At 32.4% G+C, this 18,345-nt stretch overlaps 1 protein-coding gene across 4 annotated transcripts in view; it reads right to left on the bottom strand.

The window, feature by feature from the left end:
• The window catches only part of SUCO (SUN domain containing ossification factor), an 83,805-nt gene that overhangs the window by 44,577 nt on the left and 20,883 nt on the right, over positions 1–18,345 (bottom strand). For all 4 annotated transcript variants that reach the window (XR_004131540.2, XR_010377546.1, XM_031435750.2 and 1 more), the window contains exons 2-9: positions 12,210–12,318; positions 10,447–10,557; positions 8,229–8,383; positions 7,127–7,264; positions 6,749–6,899; positions 2,999–3,122; positions 2,176–2,300; positions 1,006–1,073 (exon numbers count right to left, since the gene is read on the bottom strand). Coding sequence is in view for 2 of the 4 variants with exons in the window: in XM_031435750.2 (XP_031291610.1) it covers positions 1,006–1,073; positions 2,176–2,300; positions 2,999–3,122; positions 6,749–6,899; positions 7,127–7,264; positions 8,229–8,383; positions 10,447–10,557; positions 12,210–12,318 (981 nt within the window). In the remaining 2 variants the exon portion in view is untranslated. The remainder of the gene's footprint in view (positions 1–1,005; positions 1,074–2,175; positions 2,301–2,998; positions 3,123–6,748; positions 6,900–7,126; positions 7,265–8,228; positions 8,384–10,446; positions 10,558–12,209; positions 12,319–18,345) is intronic.

The following is an 18,345-nucleotide window of genomic DNA, read 5'->3' as shown; positions in this document are numbered from 1 at the left end:
AATCTAATAAAACTGTTGGTACATCATACATTTCTCCCATAAATCAGTTCCTTTGCCTACTATATCCTTAGTTAATGACAGAATCACAGATTCAAGTAATGAAGCAAAAATCCTGGGAGATTTCCCAGAAGCCTCTCTCTTCTTAACATCCAATTGCTAATCAAGAACTGTCAATTTTATCTGCTATATAGATCTTTCACATTCCCCTCTCTTCTGTATCCAAACTGCCAATGACTTAAAGCCCTCATTTCTTGCCTGAGCTATGACGACAGGTTCCTAACTGGTTTCCCTGCTTCCAAGTCATCTTTTCAGGACAAGCCTTCCTAAAATGCCAGTGAGATCATGTCATTAGCTTACTTAAAACAAACACTACCCTCCACAGTATTTAAGATAAACTTAAAAAGCTTTTAAGCTGGGTATACATAGCACTGAATGGCCTGCTCATTGCTTACCTGACTCTCTTGTCTTATCTTCCATGATTATTACTCTAATTGTACCTCTATTCCTGTCATCACTAAAATAACCTCTTCAGGTTGCTTCTACTTATAGTTGCCCAGAAGAAATATGCTCCTTTTAGCACCGTCCCCTTACTCTTACAGTCCTTGAATACCTCTGCCTCCCTCATCTGTGACTTCCTATGAATTCAAGGAATTCATCCTTCAAGATTCAGCTCATGAATTATTTCTTCTAGCAAGCTGTTTCTCATTCTATTTTGCAGTTACATCTCACCTCTGTTCCTGTATCTTTTCAGCAATACTGTTTATACTATTTGATAATTGTTTAACTAGATCTGTCAATTTTGTTGTGTGACATCCTTAAAGGGAAACCATTTTTTGTCTTCAAGTTTGTATCCCAGGACCCAAGGTAAGTACAAGACCAGTACCAATCCTATCATAAATGCTTATTAAGTGACTGTATGAAAAAAATCAATCTAACCCCAACATAAAAGCTTAATGTAATACATACATATACAGAGTGCGCATTTTTAAATTTTTTATTACTTACCAAATTTTAGTGCTGCAAGGATTCAACATATAAAGATCCATATTTTCTATAAGAATAGCAGATGTGCTCTATTGTAAAAAGGGGGAGGGGAAAAATTACTTAAGAAAAAAATATTTATTTCAACTCTCAAGCTTTCTAGGTTTTCTATATTTTTAGATCTTAAAATATACCTAAGACTCTGAAACATTCATTTGGGAAGAAAGCACGAAAGCGCCTAAGATTTACCAGTAACGTCCATAGTGTGCAAAGTTAGCCTTATAACAAAACATTTAAAATTAAATGTCTGTTCCTACAGAGGAAAAATGATTTTTCTATTAAGGTATTCCTTTTTTAAAATTCCACAGAGATTTTAAAAGTTTAAAAACAGAGTACATGCCCTTCAGTAGTGAATAAATAAACTGATACATTCAAACAATAGGATTTTATTCAGCACTAAAAAGAAATGAGCTAGCAAGCCATGAAAAGACATGGATGAAACTTAAATGCCTATTACTAAGTGAAAGAAGCCAATCTGAAAAGGTTACATATGGTATGATTACAACTATATGACATCCTGGAAAAGGTAAAACTATGGAGATAGTAAAAATGTCAGTGGATGCCAAAAGTTGTGGGGAGGAACAAGTGAATAGGTAGAGCCCAGAAGATTTTTAGGGCAGTAAAAATACTTTGTAGATACTGTAATAGTGGATACATGTCATTCATTATACATTTGTCCAAATCCACAGAATGTACAAGAGTGAACTCTAATATGAACTATAGTGAACTCACTATAAACTTCAAGTGATAACAGTATGTCACTATAAATTCATCAACTGAAACAAACGCACCACTTTGGTGAGGGATGCTGACAATGGAGGAGGCTAACGCGTGGGAGGACAGAGGGTATACAAGAGAAATCTCTGAACCTTTCCTCTCAATTTTACTGTGAACTGTGAACCAACAACTGCTCTAAAAAAAAAATCAAGTCTTAAAAAGAAAAAACAGGGTGTGATGTATCAACCAATATACTAAGAATCCATGCAAGAAAATGTGTTTAAAAGCATAATCCTGCACTTACTAGTGAATTAGGAAAAGAGCTCATGTTAAAATACAGTTCCCAGAAAACCACTGCTTATATTTAATAAACTCACTAGTTTCACATAAGTATAGAAGAATTTTACACTTAAGTACCTTGGCTTCCGGGTTAGCAGCCAAAATTTTGGCACCACATTCTACTGAAGCATAATTATTTCGATTTTTCTGGACCTTTTTTGTGGCATGGAGACCTCCATTAGAAGATGGATGCATTGACTGACCTGCAGACAAACCTTATTATGAACATATATATATACGATGATTATGATTGAAAATACCCACAGCAAAAATCTCAGGATCAACAGGCTGCATCTAGAGAACAGGTTTTAATGCTTAAGCGAGTATTTTAAAAACCTGCAAAAAATTCAAAATGCTTCACAACAGCTTTAAAATATCCCCAATAGACAAATTATCTACAAAAATTACATACATCAAGTAATGTGGATTCACAATGTGAAGCTTACTCCTAAGAATCAAAACTGTTTGCATAAACATTTTATTCTATTAAGGATGAATGCTATCCTTCTATCTCTAACCCCAGTAATAACTTTTAACCCTGAGACTTACTTTACAACAACAAAAAGGAAGTTTAATACTTTAGTCCAATTCTACTCACAGTTTAAAGCTTTATGACTAAGAACTTTCCATGTCTCAACTTCCTCATATAAACTGAGATGAAAATCACTGCCTACTTTATTCTAGCCTCGTTTAATAATTTACAATAATGGATTTTAATCAGGATTAAGATAGTATACAATTATACACAGGTAAATTGCATGTGGGTAGTCAAAAGCAACTTGGTAAGTTTCACCCTGAAATAAGTTTTCAAAAGTTTTATTTTATTTTACCAATTAAAATGAGAAATGCATATTTAAATCAGTCCTTAAAAAAAAAACAAAACAAAACAGTACTTCCTTACTTTTTTCCTTTTCTACTTCCATAACTTTCTTCTTCCATTCATCGAATGTTGGTATATCTTCTGGGTCTTTAGGGTTTGTTACAGATGTAGGGTCAATTTCTCCTGGTTTTGTATAATCAGAACTCTGAAAGAAATGCCAAAAATAAACAGATTTCAGATTTCAAAGAATACAGTGAAGACAATAATAAATTCTAATAGTAAATACAAATATTTCTGAAATTAAAGTCCAACTTTATAACGAATGATAGGATTTTGAGGGAAAAAAACATAAAAAGAAAAGTTTCGGTTTACTTAAAAGCTGAGTTTTTCTTGAAAGAATTGAAGTCTTCTATCTAAGCACCACAGGATGAATCCCTTCACATGTTAGCAATATTAGCATGAGGTGTAAAAAAAAACAAAACTGTATTATGTCCTAAGCCAACAATTACCCATACAAAAACTGTACAAATTAATAAATCCTATAATTGTAGTGCATCCACCTTAAAATCTACATTAAAATAATATATACATTAAAGGAAGCTAACTAATTTTAGATGTAGTATATTGTTTCTACAAAACCTTAACAAGAAATACTATTTACATAAAAATTTTGAGGTGGATTTAAATCTAAGTGTGAAAAGCAAAGCTTTAAAGAAAATATAGGAAAACATCTTCATGATTCAGGCTATAAAAGGATTCAACAAGATGAGGAAAGAATGAATCAGTTTTTGAAAGGCTGACACATTTGGCTAGATTAAAATTAAAAATTTAACAGAATCTTCATGCACTTTTCTCTGGAATGTAAATTGTTGCAGCCACTATGGGAAACAGTATGACGTTTCCTCAAAAATGTTTAAGTAGAACTACCATATGATCCAGCAATTTTACTTCTGGGTATTTTTCCAAAGAAAACAAAAACACTAATTCGAAAAGATGTACACTCCCCTAAGTTCACAGCAGCATTATTCGCAACAGGCAAGATATGGAAGCAACCTAAGTCCCCATCTGTAAATGAATGGATAAAGAAGATGTGATATGTAATGGACTATTACTTGGCCATGAAAAAGAATGAAATCTTGTCATTTGCGACAACATGGATGGACTTAGGAAATATTATGCTAAATGAAATAAGTCAGAAAGAGAATGACAAATACCACACAATTTCATTTATATGTGCAAACTGAAAAACAAAACAATTGAACACACTTAACAAAATGGAAAATGACTCACTGGTACAGAGAACAAACAGGTGGTTGCCAGAGGGGAAGGGGCAGAAGGAAGAAAGAGAGCTGAGGGAGATGAAAAGGTACAAATTTCCAGTTAGAAAATGAATGAGTCTCAGGTATGAATTATAGCATGAGGAATATAGTTAATAACATTGTAATATCTTTGTATGATAACAGATGGTAAACAGACTTATTGTGGTGACCAGTTTGCAATGTGTAGAAAATTGAATTACTATGCTGTGCACCGGAACTAACATAGGGTTGTGAGTCAATTATACTTCAAAAACAAACAAACAGGGAAACAAAATCATAGAAAGAAATCAGATTTCTGGTTATCAGAGGCAAGGATGAAGGGAGGGGGAACTGGATGAAGGTGGTCAAAAAGTTCAAACTTTCGGTTACAAGTAAGTACTATGGTCGTAATGTACAACATGAGAAATATAATTAACATTGTATGTTATATATGGATGTTATTAAGAATAAATCCTAAGAGTTTCATCGTAAGAAAAATTTTTTTTCTTTCTTGCATTTTATATCTACATGAGATGGTGATATTCACTAAATTTGTGGTAGATATTTCATGATGCATGTAAGTCAAATCATTATACTGCACATCTTAAGCTTATATGGTGCTGTATGTCAGTTTTATCTCAATAAAATTAGAAGAAAAAAATTAAATGTATCAAAAGACCCGTGAACTACATGGTTCAATAAGCTACCGACATAAATATCTGCAACACATTTAGCCAATAAAAGATTATCACCAATTATGAAGACTGCCTAGAAATCACTAATGGGAGAGAGTGGGGAAGGAACAATAAATTGAGCAAAGAGAAAAACACAAAATGCTTACTCTCAGTGTAATCAGGGAATACAAATGAAAACTAAAGATACTAAATAAGTTATATCAATCTGATGGAGGGTAGAGTGTGACAGTCTGTTGAGCCATGGGACATTTTAGTGAACTGCTAAAGGGAGTTTAACACTTAGCAATATTAAACAGATGTACACAATCTATGGCCCAATAATTCCACTCCTATGTATAAATTATCAGTGAAAACACATAAGAAAATGTGCATAAGAATACTTACTGCAGCACTGTTTGTAACATCAAAAGATTAGAAATAATCCAAATATCCATTCATTGAAGAATGGATAAATTGTGGTAGAATGGAATACAACGGAGAAAACAATGAATAGATAAAACACAAATACAACTTGAGTAAAATGATACTTAAGAATGATATTATTTTATATTGTTTCAAAATATGTTGAATAACAGTATGTATTATTTATAACAATGAATATTTGGGAACACTTTTAAAACATGCTCTAAAATGTAAAAAAAACCGAAGTCAAGGCAGTGGTTACAGCTGAAATGGAGAGAAGAAATGTAATTGGGAAGGGCATACAATTCAATTCATAATTTTCTTCCTTAATTGGAATAATTTCTGCAAGGACATTTATTCCATTTTTAATTATTTTTGTATTCCTAAAACAATGCATAATGTATTCATTAACAGTACCTTGAGAAGTGTACAAAATCTTTTTAGACAGCTTACTCTGGTAAATAGCACAAGTCTCATACAGTATGTATTTGCGATACTAGGGCATGTTTTTGAGTACTAATACTAGTTAGTGTATCAGTGTGATATACACCAATATAGATACCTATAATCTCTCTTTAGGAAGACTTAGCAAGTTGGTTCCTATGCAACCTCCATGTTGGAGTGTTTTGCAGACAAGCTAACTTACCAAATAAAATATGTGGCTATTAAAAAATACACAGCAGAATGTAAAATTAAAGAACTAGTACTATACTAATTAAATTTAAAAATTAAATAATAAAAATCTAGTTTGAATGAGAAGATAAACATATATTTATAAAAATTAATATAGTTGACATACTTAAGTGTAAAGCCCAAATACTAAAAGAAATACAATAAAAAGAACATACACACACTCACTCTCTGAGGCCCAGGCAAAGCAATCACCATCACCTCTAAGCAACAAATAGAAGAACTACACCATACAATAAAATTACTTTGCAAAGCACTGTAACAGGCAAAAGGTAGTCTAGTTGTATTTTGCCCACAGATAACAAAGGGTAAAAATGTCCCTTTAAAATAATTCTGGTTGAAGAGCCTAAATTTAATCTTGTATTACTGAGTTAAACTTATATTCTGAAGATACTTAAATTTAACAACCATACATTCTTCTATATAGCTCTCTAAAAAATTTCTTGCATAAGGACTTTATGTATCTGGTTATCAAACAGTTGATGGTGGCAGAAAACCATTTATAATTAAACATAACTAAAGAGAGTTCATACTTGGAACAACTTGATGTATAAACAGTACACTGGCAATAGTATCGTGAAGTAACCACTTGCTCTCAGGGAACACAGCTCACCTCAATTCTACATTCGTCATTAACTGCTGATTCCCTGACTTTATGGCAAATATGGTTAGCGAATTATAAGATTAGCTAATAACAAAAATGCATTGTATAATTAAGTAGGAGATAGTGCAAGTTATTTACCTACCTCATTTTTTAAATTATCTGAAGAATTTAATGCAGATTTTGGATCACCACCACCCTGATCACCTGATGAAACTTTTGACTCAAATTCTGATTTTGTTATTTTTCCTTTGCCATGTGAAGATGACACATTTTCTATATGCTGTCCAACAAGGCTATTTGAAACCAAAAGACATATTAAGTAAACAAATGTTAGCTGAACAAATATATGCAATCTAAACCATTATAAGCATACATGAATACAAAGTAAACCAAGAAAGGACTACAGAGGGATCAGCTTTCTTTCTATCATAAAGAGGAATTACACATGCACCAAAGTCTACTCAAACATGACACTGCTGTTTATTACAGAATCATACAAAGGACAATGTCTCACACCAACCTTTCAGGTGGACTGACAAAGGAAGGCTGGTCAACCGGATCATTTGCACCAAGAGCCTCACCAACATCACAATCACTTTCAGATTGCTCAGTTTCGCTTGGCTTGGCTATAGGAATAGTACCAGATTTTTCTATTTCACTAAAAACAGAAACAAAAAAGACAATCTGACAATTTAATAGCATACATTAAAAGTGATAATAGTGATTCTGAAAACAAATCAAAGCCAGAGAAGAAGGCTTTACAGTTCTGCAGACAGTTTTCAAGAATTCAAATATTTAAAATCATGTAATGATTTAAATCATATAATCTGTTAGTGCCTTGTTTGGCACTATCATTATTTCTAAACATATTTTCTGTTTCTTCGTCCCTTACCAGGGCAAACTTCTAAATGATAACTGTAACATCTTCGTGTACAACTCGTTAAACCCAGTCCCTTATATTCTTGAGAACAAGTATCTAAAAAGTGCTTGTGATAGAAAAATAGTAGTGATGATAAAAATAATGATACTGACACAAATATTTTTACTATGTGCCAGATATTGTCCTATATATTTTATATAAATTAACTCATTTGATAAAGGAAAATGTTTAATGTAGTATTTAGAGGAGGAAATTTTTTGCTCTTTGAGTATTGCTGGAATTAGAAGTACATAAAAGATATTAAATTAAGGAAAAACTTAAGCCTAAATATTCTCAATGTTTATTATCAAGTTTGAAAAAGTTAGCTATTCATACAAAGACATAACTATGAATGGACTGCTACAGTAATATCTAATGAAAATGAATAATCTGGCATTTGAATTTTTGATAATTATAAGGAAGATTGTTCAAGTAAGTACTGTGTTTCTTAAACAAGAACCTTACTTTCCCTATATGATGTAGATACTTCATAGCTGGGATATAATCAACTTCACTGAGTTACACATCAGAATAAACACTCATTATATTATAAAATCATTACCTCTAAAAAGTAATAAAAACACAAAACACAGGCATTATTACTTAGGTCTGCTATATAGCCTAAAATTCAAATTTGAGTATCAAACAAGTTTTTCTGTTATTATCTGGTGATACTTTTGTTTTTTTCTTTGCAATGACTTACTCAAGCTTTGAGATTGGAGTGATCTCTGAGGTAGATGAGCTGGAAATATTTTCAATGTTTTCACTGCTCACAACTACACTGGAAGACTCTTCATGAAGATCCACTGCAGGGAGTGTCTCAATCACAGATGGACTTAACTTACTTGATTCTGTATTCTGTTTATAAAAAAGTCAATTATATTAAATGTTGAGATTAATAAACTATCTCTTTAGCTGAACAGGATATTATAAAAAGCAGGTCTCAAAAGTAACAATATAAATAATGTTCACTAAAAATGTACTTTTATAAAAATCCTTTCTTTCAACATTTTTCATGACTTTTCATAAACTAGGACAAAGGAGCTTGTCTTTCTTCTTTCTTATCTCTTATTTTATATCAGGACTTACAAATTATTTCCCTCTTACTATAATTAATTAATGCTAGTAGCAAAACAGAAATCAATCCTATGTAAACGTATAAAACAGTACAGTACACAGGTTTTGCCACTGAGCAGTTTAGAAGATAATGTGTATCAATAAACACCACCACTAGGCATGTATAAGTGACATTACAAAGCAATACACGATTTTTGCTGCTCCTTCAAGGTCTGTATGCTCTGGGCCATTCATTCCTCCAAAACACAATCTGAAATGTACTTAATATCTACCATGTTTAAAAACCTCTATCAGTACTTCCTCCCCCACAACCAACCCCAAACAGAATTAGCCATTCCCCTTTCTTTATGCCTCCACTGTTCTCTGTACAGACTTTAATCAAAGCACCTATTAACACCTCAGCTGCCCTTATTTATTTCTCTTTCCCTTGAGTAAGGACTATGTTTTCTTGATCTTCATGCTCCTAGTGTCTAACACAGTATCAAGCACACAGGAGACATTAAATGCTTACTAAATGAATATCAAGTGAGAGGTACTCATGCTCAGTTCAAGGAAGAGACTAAGGACCACTATGGACTAGAAGAACTAGGACTCTGAAGAAAAGGAGAGCTACGGGAGCAGAAAGAAAACACAATCATTTGGGAAATTATTTACACTGGAATGAAAAATTTGCAAAGGAATATAAATGGGTTTGCATTTTATGTTAGAGGCCTTGAGAAGAGAACCATTACGTTATTATCAAATATTGCATTATCATTTCAACATGCATTCACTATAAAAAACTTATTAAGACATTTTACACCTTTTTTTTTCTTTTACTAAGTCTCCAAAATGTGTATCTTATACTTAGAGCAAATCTTAACTTGGACTATCCACATTTCCAGTGCTCAGCAGCCACACGTAGCTAGTGGCTACTGTACTGAACAGCACAGGTCTATGAGATGCAGTAAGCACTTCAAAGTATTTGAACAAAAGGACACAATGATAAAAATTTAGGAAAATGAACACTGGCAGGACTGCTCAGGCCTAATAATTGAAGGGCTACGGAGATCACTTTTCTTTTACTCTTATATACAAACCTTTGTCAAATGTCTTTCAGAATCCAATTAAAAAAAAAAACTATATCTCCTTAGATAACCCAATTAACTCATAAAATAACTCTGGCTGTATTTTTTTAAAGAGAATTCTCCCTCATTTTAAGCTAAAATTTGGTTTTGTTAATATTTGAGATATTTAGTTTTTCCTTAGTCCTTCTTCTCCAGATCAAACATCCCCAGTTCCTTCAGTAATTCCTGATATTAAATGCTTTCCAGATGCTTCAGCATTCTGATCAGCTTACATTCTGGTCTAGTTTTTAATATATTTCATAAAATCTGGTGTACAAAATGAAAAATAATATTTAGGATGTAAGATGAGAGAAAAAGGAAAAAAACATATTCAACCTATTATTCATAATCCATACTAAGTGATAAAATTATGATATCAAAATACTCTGTGCTCTACATATAAATATTTTCTTTAAGATAGAGAAAAAATTTCCCCCGACATTTGAAAATCTGAAGAGACAAGATACATTATTAGTGAGGCAAAATGTAAACTAGGAAAGGAGGATTTACAACCAAACTTATACTACAAAGAAAATAGTCACATTTATTATTAAATATGTAATTCCAAATTTTCTCAAAATCAGTACTCTAAGCAGGTGAACAGTTTTAAGGCTAGTTGCATAGCACTTCAAAAAGAAAAAAATAGTAATACACAATATGGTGACCAAACAGAGGTTTTCTATTTTGTTAAGTGGCTTGAAAAGACTTATCATTAAAAATCAAAGCAACATAGCTTACTTGTACACTCACAACGTAGTCATCTTTTAATTTGTATTCTTCTGGAGGAACAGGTGAGTCTGAACCCACCTTTCCTGATAATTCAACATTGATGGGTCCCTCTCTTTCATCCTATATTGCAAGGAAGAGAAAAGGCCAACTGATAAAATTATTTCATAAAATAGTCCTGAAGCAAAATGAATGATCATCTCTCTATACTTTACAAACAAAACACTTTATTGTGACTTTAATGACTTTTAGTTGCTTATATGATTATTGTCGATCTTCCTGCATTACCCTCCTTACCACTTCACCTCAAATATACACTACATGAGTTCAAGAACATCATTTGATTTCTTAATAAGCTCTTTAGTCCTACCACCCAGCACTGTGTTAGATACACAGTAAGACTTCAGTAAATACTTGATAAATGAATGTACATATAGTTCTTTGTGTCATCTCTCTTTTGATACTCACTTTCAAGTTAGAATTTTGGGTACTTTGTCTTATAAGTTTCATAAAAGCAAAGTTTGTATTCATCATTATCTAAACCTGTAGAGTACAAACTAGGTACCCAAATGTTTGCTGAAAGAAAGTGTCCCCCTTCCTTAATGCTTTGCTTAAATTCAATCTTACAACATTTAGCCTTCAGATTTCTCATCAAAGAAGAGATTAGCTCTAAGTCTTATAGACTGTGGATAAAAGCATAAAATTACACTCCTTTTTGGAGAGATATTTAGCAAGTCTTCAAAGTTTTAAGTTCTCCACCCCAGAAATACATCCTGCATAACTCAAAAATTTAAATAATCCACTCTAAATATCATGCCCCTCCAAAAAAACCCCAGGCGTATAATTATAGTTTGCACATTCACACACACACGTATACACAAACATGCATGCACACGCACCGCTGAGAAACAATGCAAAAGTCTGTCAAAAAAGAAGTGTTTAATAAGTTGTGATACATCCATATGATGGGATAAAAATGTAGCTATTCAGAAGAATATAGCAACATGCAAAGTGTCCATGAGACATTACTGGGGAAGACAATTTGCATAATATTTATAACATGACATTTTAATAATAATTAAAATATTAATTTGTGTACAGAGGATATCTGTACCCACAGAAAATGGTCTGAATGTTTTCACAAGAAACAGCAAATTGTGGTTCCTTTGGGAAGGGAATGGGATGTAAATATGAATATTTTGTAGTGAGTATAAATGACTTCTATAATTTAAAATAAGTACATTGATTGGGGGGCGGGAAACGAAATCCAGCTAACGTCAATACTCACCTTTTATCATTTAAAATGACAAAATAATAAATTATTTAGAGACCATCAGGTTTTTTTGGACTCTGTCTATTCACTCCACCCAATTATATTAAACAAAATACATGGCCACTATTCTCTCTACAATCCTCATTTCTAATAGTTTTTAATTATAAGGCTAGGGTTTCTTTAGAAACCCTTTAACTAGTTAAAGCATTAAAAAGAGAGCTCTAGTTTTTAGTTCTCTGAACAGGCACTATTTTTCTCCTTACTATAGGACTAAGGATATTACCACATTCCAAATATAAGTAATAAGAATAAACATATAAATATCTCAGACTTAGGTTAATTTCAGAATTAACTGAGTAACTCCTCAGATTATACCAAGGAAAATTACAAACCTCCACCAAAAATTGTCGTAGTATTTTTGAAATTACTCTTATTCCCAATGTTTTGGGGAAACTTTAGAAAGCAGTTACATAAATTACAATGTCAACTTTATTTAAGGTACCTTTTTCTGGAATTGAACATCTTCATTTTCTAGTGCGCAATTATCATCTTGAGAGTAGTAAGATGAAGCTGAAGAACTCTCTTTACAACAAACATGCCAACTGGGAAGCCTGTAAAACATCACATCACCATCACCACACACACACACACACACAAAAAGCGAAAGTTGTTAAGCTAACATATTCCATACTACGGACTAGAATATGAGGCAAAAAACAGATGGTTCCTACCCTAATGCCCTTTACGAACTTAACAATTAAATGATGAGATATATATACAGAAGACAAAGATTTTTTATTTAATGCCCTAAAAAATATATAAAGTGTTACCAACACTCCAAGTAAGGCATTATGAATTTCATGAAGGTAAAATAGAAAAACTTCACAAAAGGACTATCTGATAATTATCACAGAAGCAACAAAGAAAGTTGTCAAAGAGCTAACTTCGTTAGAAAGCACCAGATGACAATAATATTTTACATACTACCAAATATTTAAGAACAGCTAACTCTAAACCTACCTAAACTATTTCAAAGTATAAAAGTAAAGCTTCCAGATTATTTTTTTATAGGAAACATAACAGTGATTACAAAAATTAACAGAAATAGCACATACAAATACTATAGGTTAATATTTATGAAATCAGACATAAAACTTGTAAAGAAAACATTAAACAAAACTTTAATAAATAAAATAAACTTTTTCTGTTAAGTTTCTAGTAACATACCAAAGATATAACATAGCCACTGTTATGATCAAGAGTTTAGCTCTGATATTCAAAAATGGTTCAATATAATAAAATCTATTTATTTAGTTTGCCATACAAAAATATCAAGGAAAAAATCTTATGACTATCTCCATAATCACTGAAAGACATCTGATAAACTTACATAAACACCAAAATTTTTTAAGTCCATGAAATAGTAATGGGTAGAGTTTAACATGGGAAACATACATGCATAGCACACAAGCCTAAAGCCAGCATCATACTCGGTGAAGAAACCAAAAAATACCCCTATTTAGATCTGAAACAAGACAAGAACATCCATCATTACCAATATTACATAATATGAGGATAAAAATGTGTAAAAATGGAATAGGAGACAGTAAAATTATTAATCGCAGATGAGTTTACATAAGTAGAAAACTAAAACACCTATTCAAAGAAGTCGAGTATAAAATTATACTCATAGGTATAAAATTAAGAAACAAATCAACAGACTACTCAAATCATCACTACCAATTATAAGGTCTAATAGAAGTCCCCATTTATAACAGCAACAATAAAATACTAAATATAAACTTAGCAAGAAGTGTTCTATACATATACAAGTACATGTTCTACGTTAATAGAACTGTTTGGAAGTGACAATATTTGACAATTCCTTAACTTGAAAAAAATTCAGTTTTACACAGTTCTAGATAATATAAATGAAAGATTTGAAAACCACTACTGAAGTGGCAAACAAGGAGACTTTAAAAATTAGAATGACTTTAAAGTCTATATAAAGAATAAGAAGAGTGAAGATTGTAATGTGAAGGAACTAGACAACTATGAAACCACAATAATTACAACAATATGGTAGAGAGATAAGAGAGGGGAAGGGATGACTGGAAAGAGAATTCCTAGGATAGCTGTACACAAAGACCAGAGGGCAATCATATTAAACTGGAGGTTATCAGAAGTTCTGGAAAAGTCTTCTTTGGGAGGATGAAATTGATAGCACAACTGATGAGTCTTTGAAAATCTCAAGTACAGATTTATAACTGGAAGATAATTTGTAATTAAATAGAAAAACAAGTAAATATAACAAAATGAATCAAATAGAAAAAGGAAAAGTAGAACAGAAAAGGAAAAGGAATCATGTTTCATTACATGGCTCAGCTGTGAATATCATCTGTAGTATAATATAAACACTATATACTGATCTAACCCAAATTATGACAAAACTATATTATTACCAACATGTGGTTAAGAGAATCTGATCATCTGCAGTAAAATAACCTAAACTTGACATTAAAGCAATTATTTTAGAGACAAACAGGTAAATATAAAATTCATCAGCTAAGAAATGAGAGGTTTCCTTGAAAAAGAAAAATGGGAAAGAGGGAGGAGAGAAAGGCTTCTTTATAAAAACAAACAAAAAATTCCTTTTAGAGCTGACTTTTTGATATGAATGCATATTTTGATAAAAATTAAAACTAAAATAATAATATTAATAGATACATAGACAGTATGCTATGCTACCATATGTGTACTAAAGGTATCTGTATGTGCATAAATTTCTCTGGAAGAATTAAAAAGAAAAAAAAAAGCACCACATTGTTTACCTCCAGGGAAGAAAACTGGGTGGCTGGGTGACAGGACAATAGATGGATATTTTTCACTCTAGAATCCTCTATGTCTTTTGAATTTTGAACCACAGGAATATGTTGCCTATTCAAAATTTGATATAGATACAGCATTATTTATTAAACATTTCTTTTTTTGCAGACTTTTGCATTGTTTCTCAGCTGTGTGTGTGTGTGTGTGTATGCGCACACATGTGTGTGAGGGATATATACACAAATTTGGGACAGCAAAAAATTTCAGATATTCAAAACTGTAGACTTTGGAATTTTGGTGGTTATGCTCTTTTATTTTCTTTATTCCTCTCTATGCTTTCTGAATTTCTACTATGAGCACATATTAGTTTTATCATCAAGAATTCTGCATGTGTATGTATGTGCATGTGTGTGTAAGCCCTAATATTCAGTTAGCGTGAAGATGGCCAAAAGACAGTAAATCTCATGATCCTTATTTTTACTATCACATAATCAAATCCCATTAACCAAAGTTCTGAGTTTTTGATGAAATTAGTACTTGAATCAGTGGACTCAGTAGACTGCTCTCCCAAGTGAGTGGGCATCATCCAATCCTCCGAAGGCCTAAATTGAACAAAAATCTGAAGAAGAAAGAATTTTCCCTTTTTCCTTCTGTCTCACTATTTGAGCTGAAACATCTCATCTTCTCCTGCCCTTTGACTAGGATTTGTATCTTCAACTCCACTGGTTAAAAGGACTTCAGACTTGGCCTGAATTAGACCACTGGCTTTCCCTGGTTTCCAGCTTTCAGACAGCAGACTATGGGACTTCAAACTTTCCATAATTGTGTGATCCAGTGCCTCATTTTATATATATATCTTATTGGTTCTGTTTTTCTGAAGAACCCTAATACACTTACCATTAATATGCAATACATTCTTTACTTATCTACACTATTTCTTCTTTTAAGTATAGCTTTATTAACAGTATTGCTTAAACACCTCTAACATGAGCCCCTTTTTAAGGACAGATATTAATTAATGATGAACCTGTAAGGATAACCTTAATTTTCCTTATAATAAAAAGTCTAAAATAGATAAAAATGATCATTAACTAATAATTGTCAAGAAATTTTAAATCACCAAAGTAAAATGAAAAACCCCAAACCCACTCCAACTCTACTGAACAAGAATGAATCTCTATAATGAGGTCCTTACTTTCAACAAGTTTTACCAGGTGAATTAGATATGCATGCCCCGTCATTAAGAATCAGTGGATCACATTATAATGGCTGAGGGAACTTTGTTGCATGACTAAGTGGGTCTGATTCCATACTACTTCCAAAAACTGTACCATGAAAATTCCAAACCTGATGAAATGAGTTTCAAGACTTTTAGGAAGTTAGCACCAGAAATCAAGATAAATGGCAATCTGTGAGCCCCTGGCACTCTCCCTCAGTTCAGAATGAGTACTCTCTTACTTCCCACTCATAAGTTAATTCTGTGCCATGTATATCCTCTTTCAGACTTAAACTCTTTGAGAATCAATTCTGTATTCCTAGCTACTTTAAACCCTCCCTACAAAGTCAAAATTTGAAACATTAGGCGCTTAATAAATATCTGTTAAATAAATGAGGATTCTGAAGAGAACTGCTTTGTAGCACAGAGCAGAAAAGAAATTCACTTTTCATTCCTCTTCCCATCACCCCATAAACTCCACCACCCCAACCCCTCAACTCACCCACCCACCCACCCACCACCCCTCTCTCACACATACAAACTCAAAAAATAGAATCTGGAAACCCTTTTTTGTGAATTCCTCCCCACCAATGTGGCATGGATTCATTAGTCTTATAGAAAGGTATTAACTTTCAGAGTAGATGTAATCAAATGTCTTGTAAAAATCACATTTGAATGCCATTTAGGATTCCAACAGCTAACAACATCCTAAAGCCTGGAAAGAAAAATTATGCAGCAGAATAATCCTCTGATTAAAGAGGAAACAATAAAGAACATATGAATTATTACAGAAGACTACAGGTCAACATTAATGGGATGCAGATAAGACAATAACAAGAAAATTAAGCCTTCTGAACATACTTGGAGTCAAACACTGAAAACAAAAGAACTAATCTTTCAACTCTAAAAGATAAGAGAATGTAAATCTAAAGACAAAAGGAAGTATGTAAGGACAGAAATCACTGAAACAGAAAACAAAACAAAAGGCAAAGAAGACTAAGAAAACCAAAAGTTGGTTCTTCGAAGAAAATATTAAAAAGGCAAACCTCCGGCAAAACTGATAAAGGAGAGTTGGTGGCACAAATTAACAAAATATGTTATAAAAGCATGAAATAAACAGACAAAACAGATTTTTTAAAATTGGAATATTGCAAACCAAATATACCATATATTTGAAAATGTAGAAGAATAGATGTTTCTAGAAAAATAGCAAAATTGGCACAGAGTATACATAAGCTGACAAAGAAATTTGAGTGGATTAAACACCTTCATAAAGAAAAAGGAAATCTCAAACGTTTTCCCCCACTTTTTATTTGGAAGTAATTTCAAATTTTCAGAAGAACTGCCAACATAGTACAAAGAACATCCACCAACTCTTTACCCATGTGAACCTACTGTTAACATTATGACCCATTGGTTCCAACATTTGCCATTTGCTCATGGCAAGCACACACAGCCCTCCCTCCCTCCCTACAAAAGGTAATTTACCTCTAAAGATCTCTGTATGCATTTCCTCAGAATAAGGAAATTCTCTTACATAACCATGCTATAATCTTCAGTAAATGTTATATTGACACAATGTTGTAACCTACCATCCCTAGCAACCATTACAGCATCCCACCATCCCCACCCCAAGTACAGAACTGAGTCTAAGATCATGTCCTGCACCTGTCATGTGTCTTCAGCCTCCTTTAACCTGAAGGCCTTTATCTTATGTGGCATTGACATTTTTGAAGGACATAGTCCTTTTGTTTTTAAATAATATGGTCCTTTTTTGAGGTCTGTTTGATGTTTCATCATGACCAGATTCAGGTTATGTACTCCTGGCTGGAATCGCTCATTGTGTCTTTCTCAGGGAATTACATCCAAAAGCATATGACAGCCATCTGTTTCAGCACTTCCAAATTCCACTTTTATATACTTCTTAAGAGAAATGAAAACTGTGTGTACAAAAATGTCCGCAGTAGCTTTCCTAAAAGCCAAAAACTGGACACAGCCCAGATGTTCAACAATAGGAGAATAAACAAACTGTAGTATATTCATACAATCTACTATGTCTCAAAATAAAAAGGAACAAATTACTGATGAATGAAACAAGATGGATAAACCTTGGAAACATTATACTGAGTGAAAGAAGCCAGACACAAGAATATATACTGTATAATTTCTTATAGATAAAGTTCCAGAATTAGCAAAACTAATTCATGATGACAGAGATCAAATCACTGGTTGCTCCAGGGAATTCTCTAGAAAAGAATACGAGAATGTTCTGGAGTGACAGAAATGTTCTGTATCTTGTTGGGTATGAGTTACACATATGTACACACTGTCAAAACTGATCCAACTATATAGTTAATAATATATGTGCATTTCACTGTATGTAAATTATTTCAATTAAAAAATATAAAAAGCAAAAGTCAATATTTTCCTCCCCAGCAATAACAAAATACAAAATAAACTGTTAACAGTCATAAAAATTACAAACTAATTTTAAAATTAACTTAAAAAAATCATTTATAGAGAAATAATTTTAACTAATAATGATCATAAAATGAAGAGACAAATTAAGATCTAGTATGTTCATGGATGCCAAGCT

This window comes from Camelus dromedarius, chromosome 23 (genome assembly GCF_036321535.1).
Source record: "Camelus dromedarius isolate mCamDro1 chromosome 23, mCamDro1.pat, whole genome shotgun sequence".
NCBI classification, from domain to species: Eukaryota; Metazoa; Chordata; class Mammalia; order Artiodactyla; family Camelidae; genus Camelus; species Camelus dromedarius.
The sequence above is the reverse complement of the archived record's forward strand: the minus strand, read 5'-3'. Positions and strand labels throughout refer to the sequence as shown.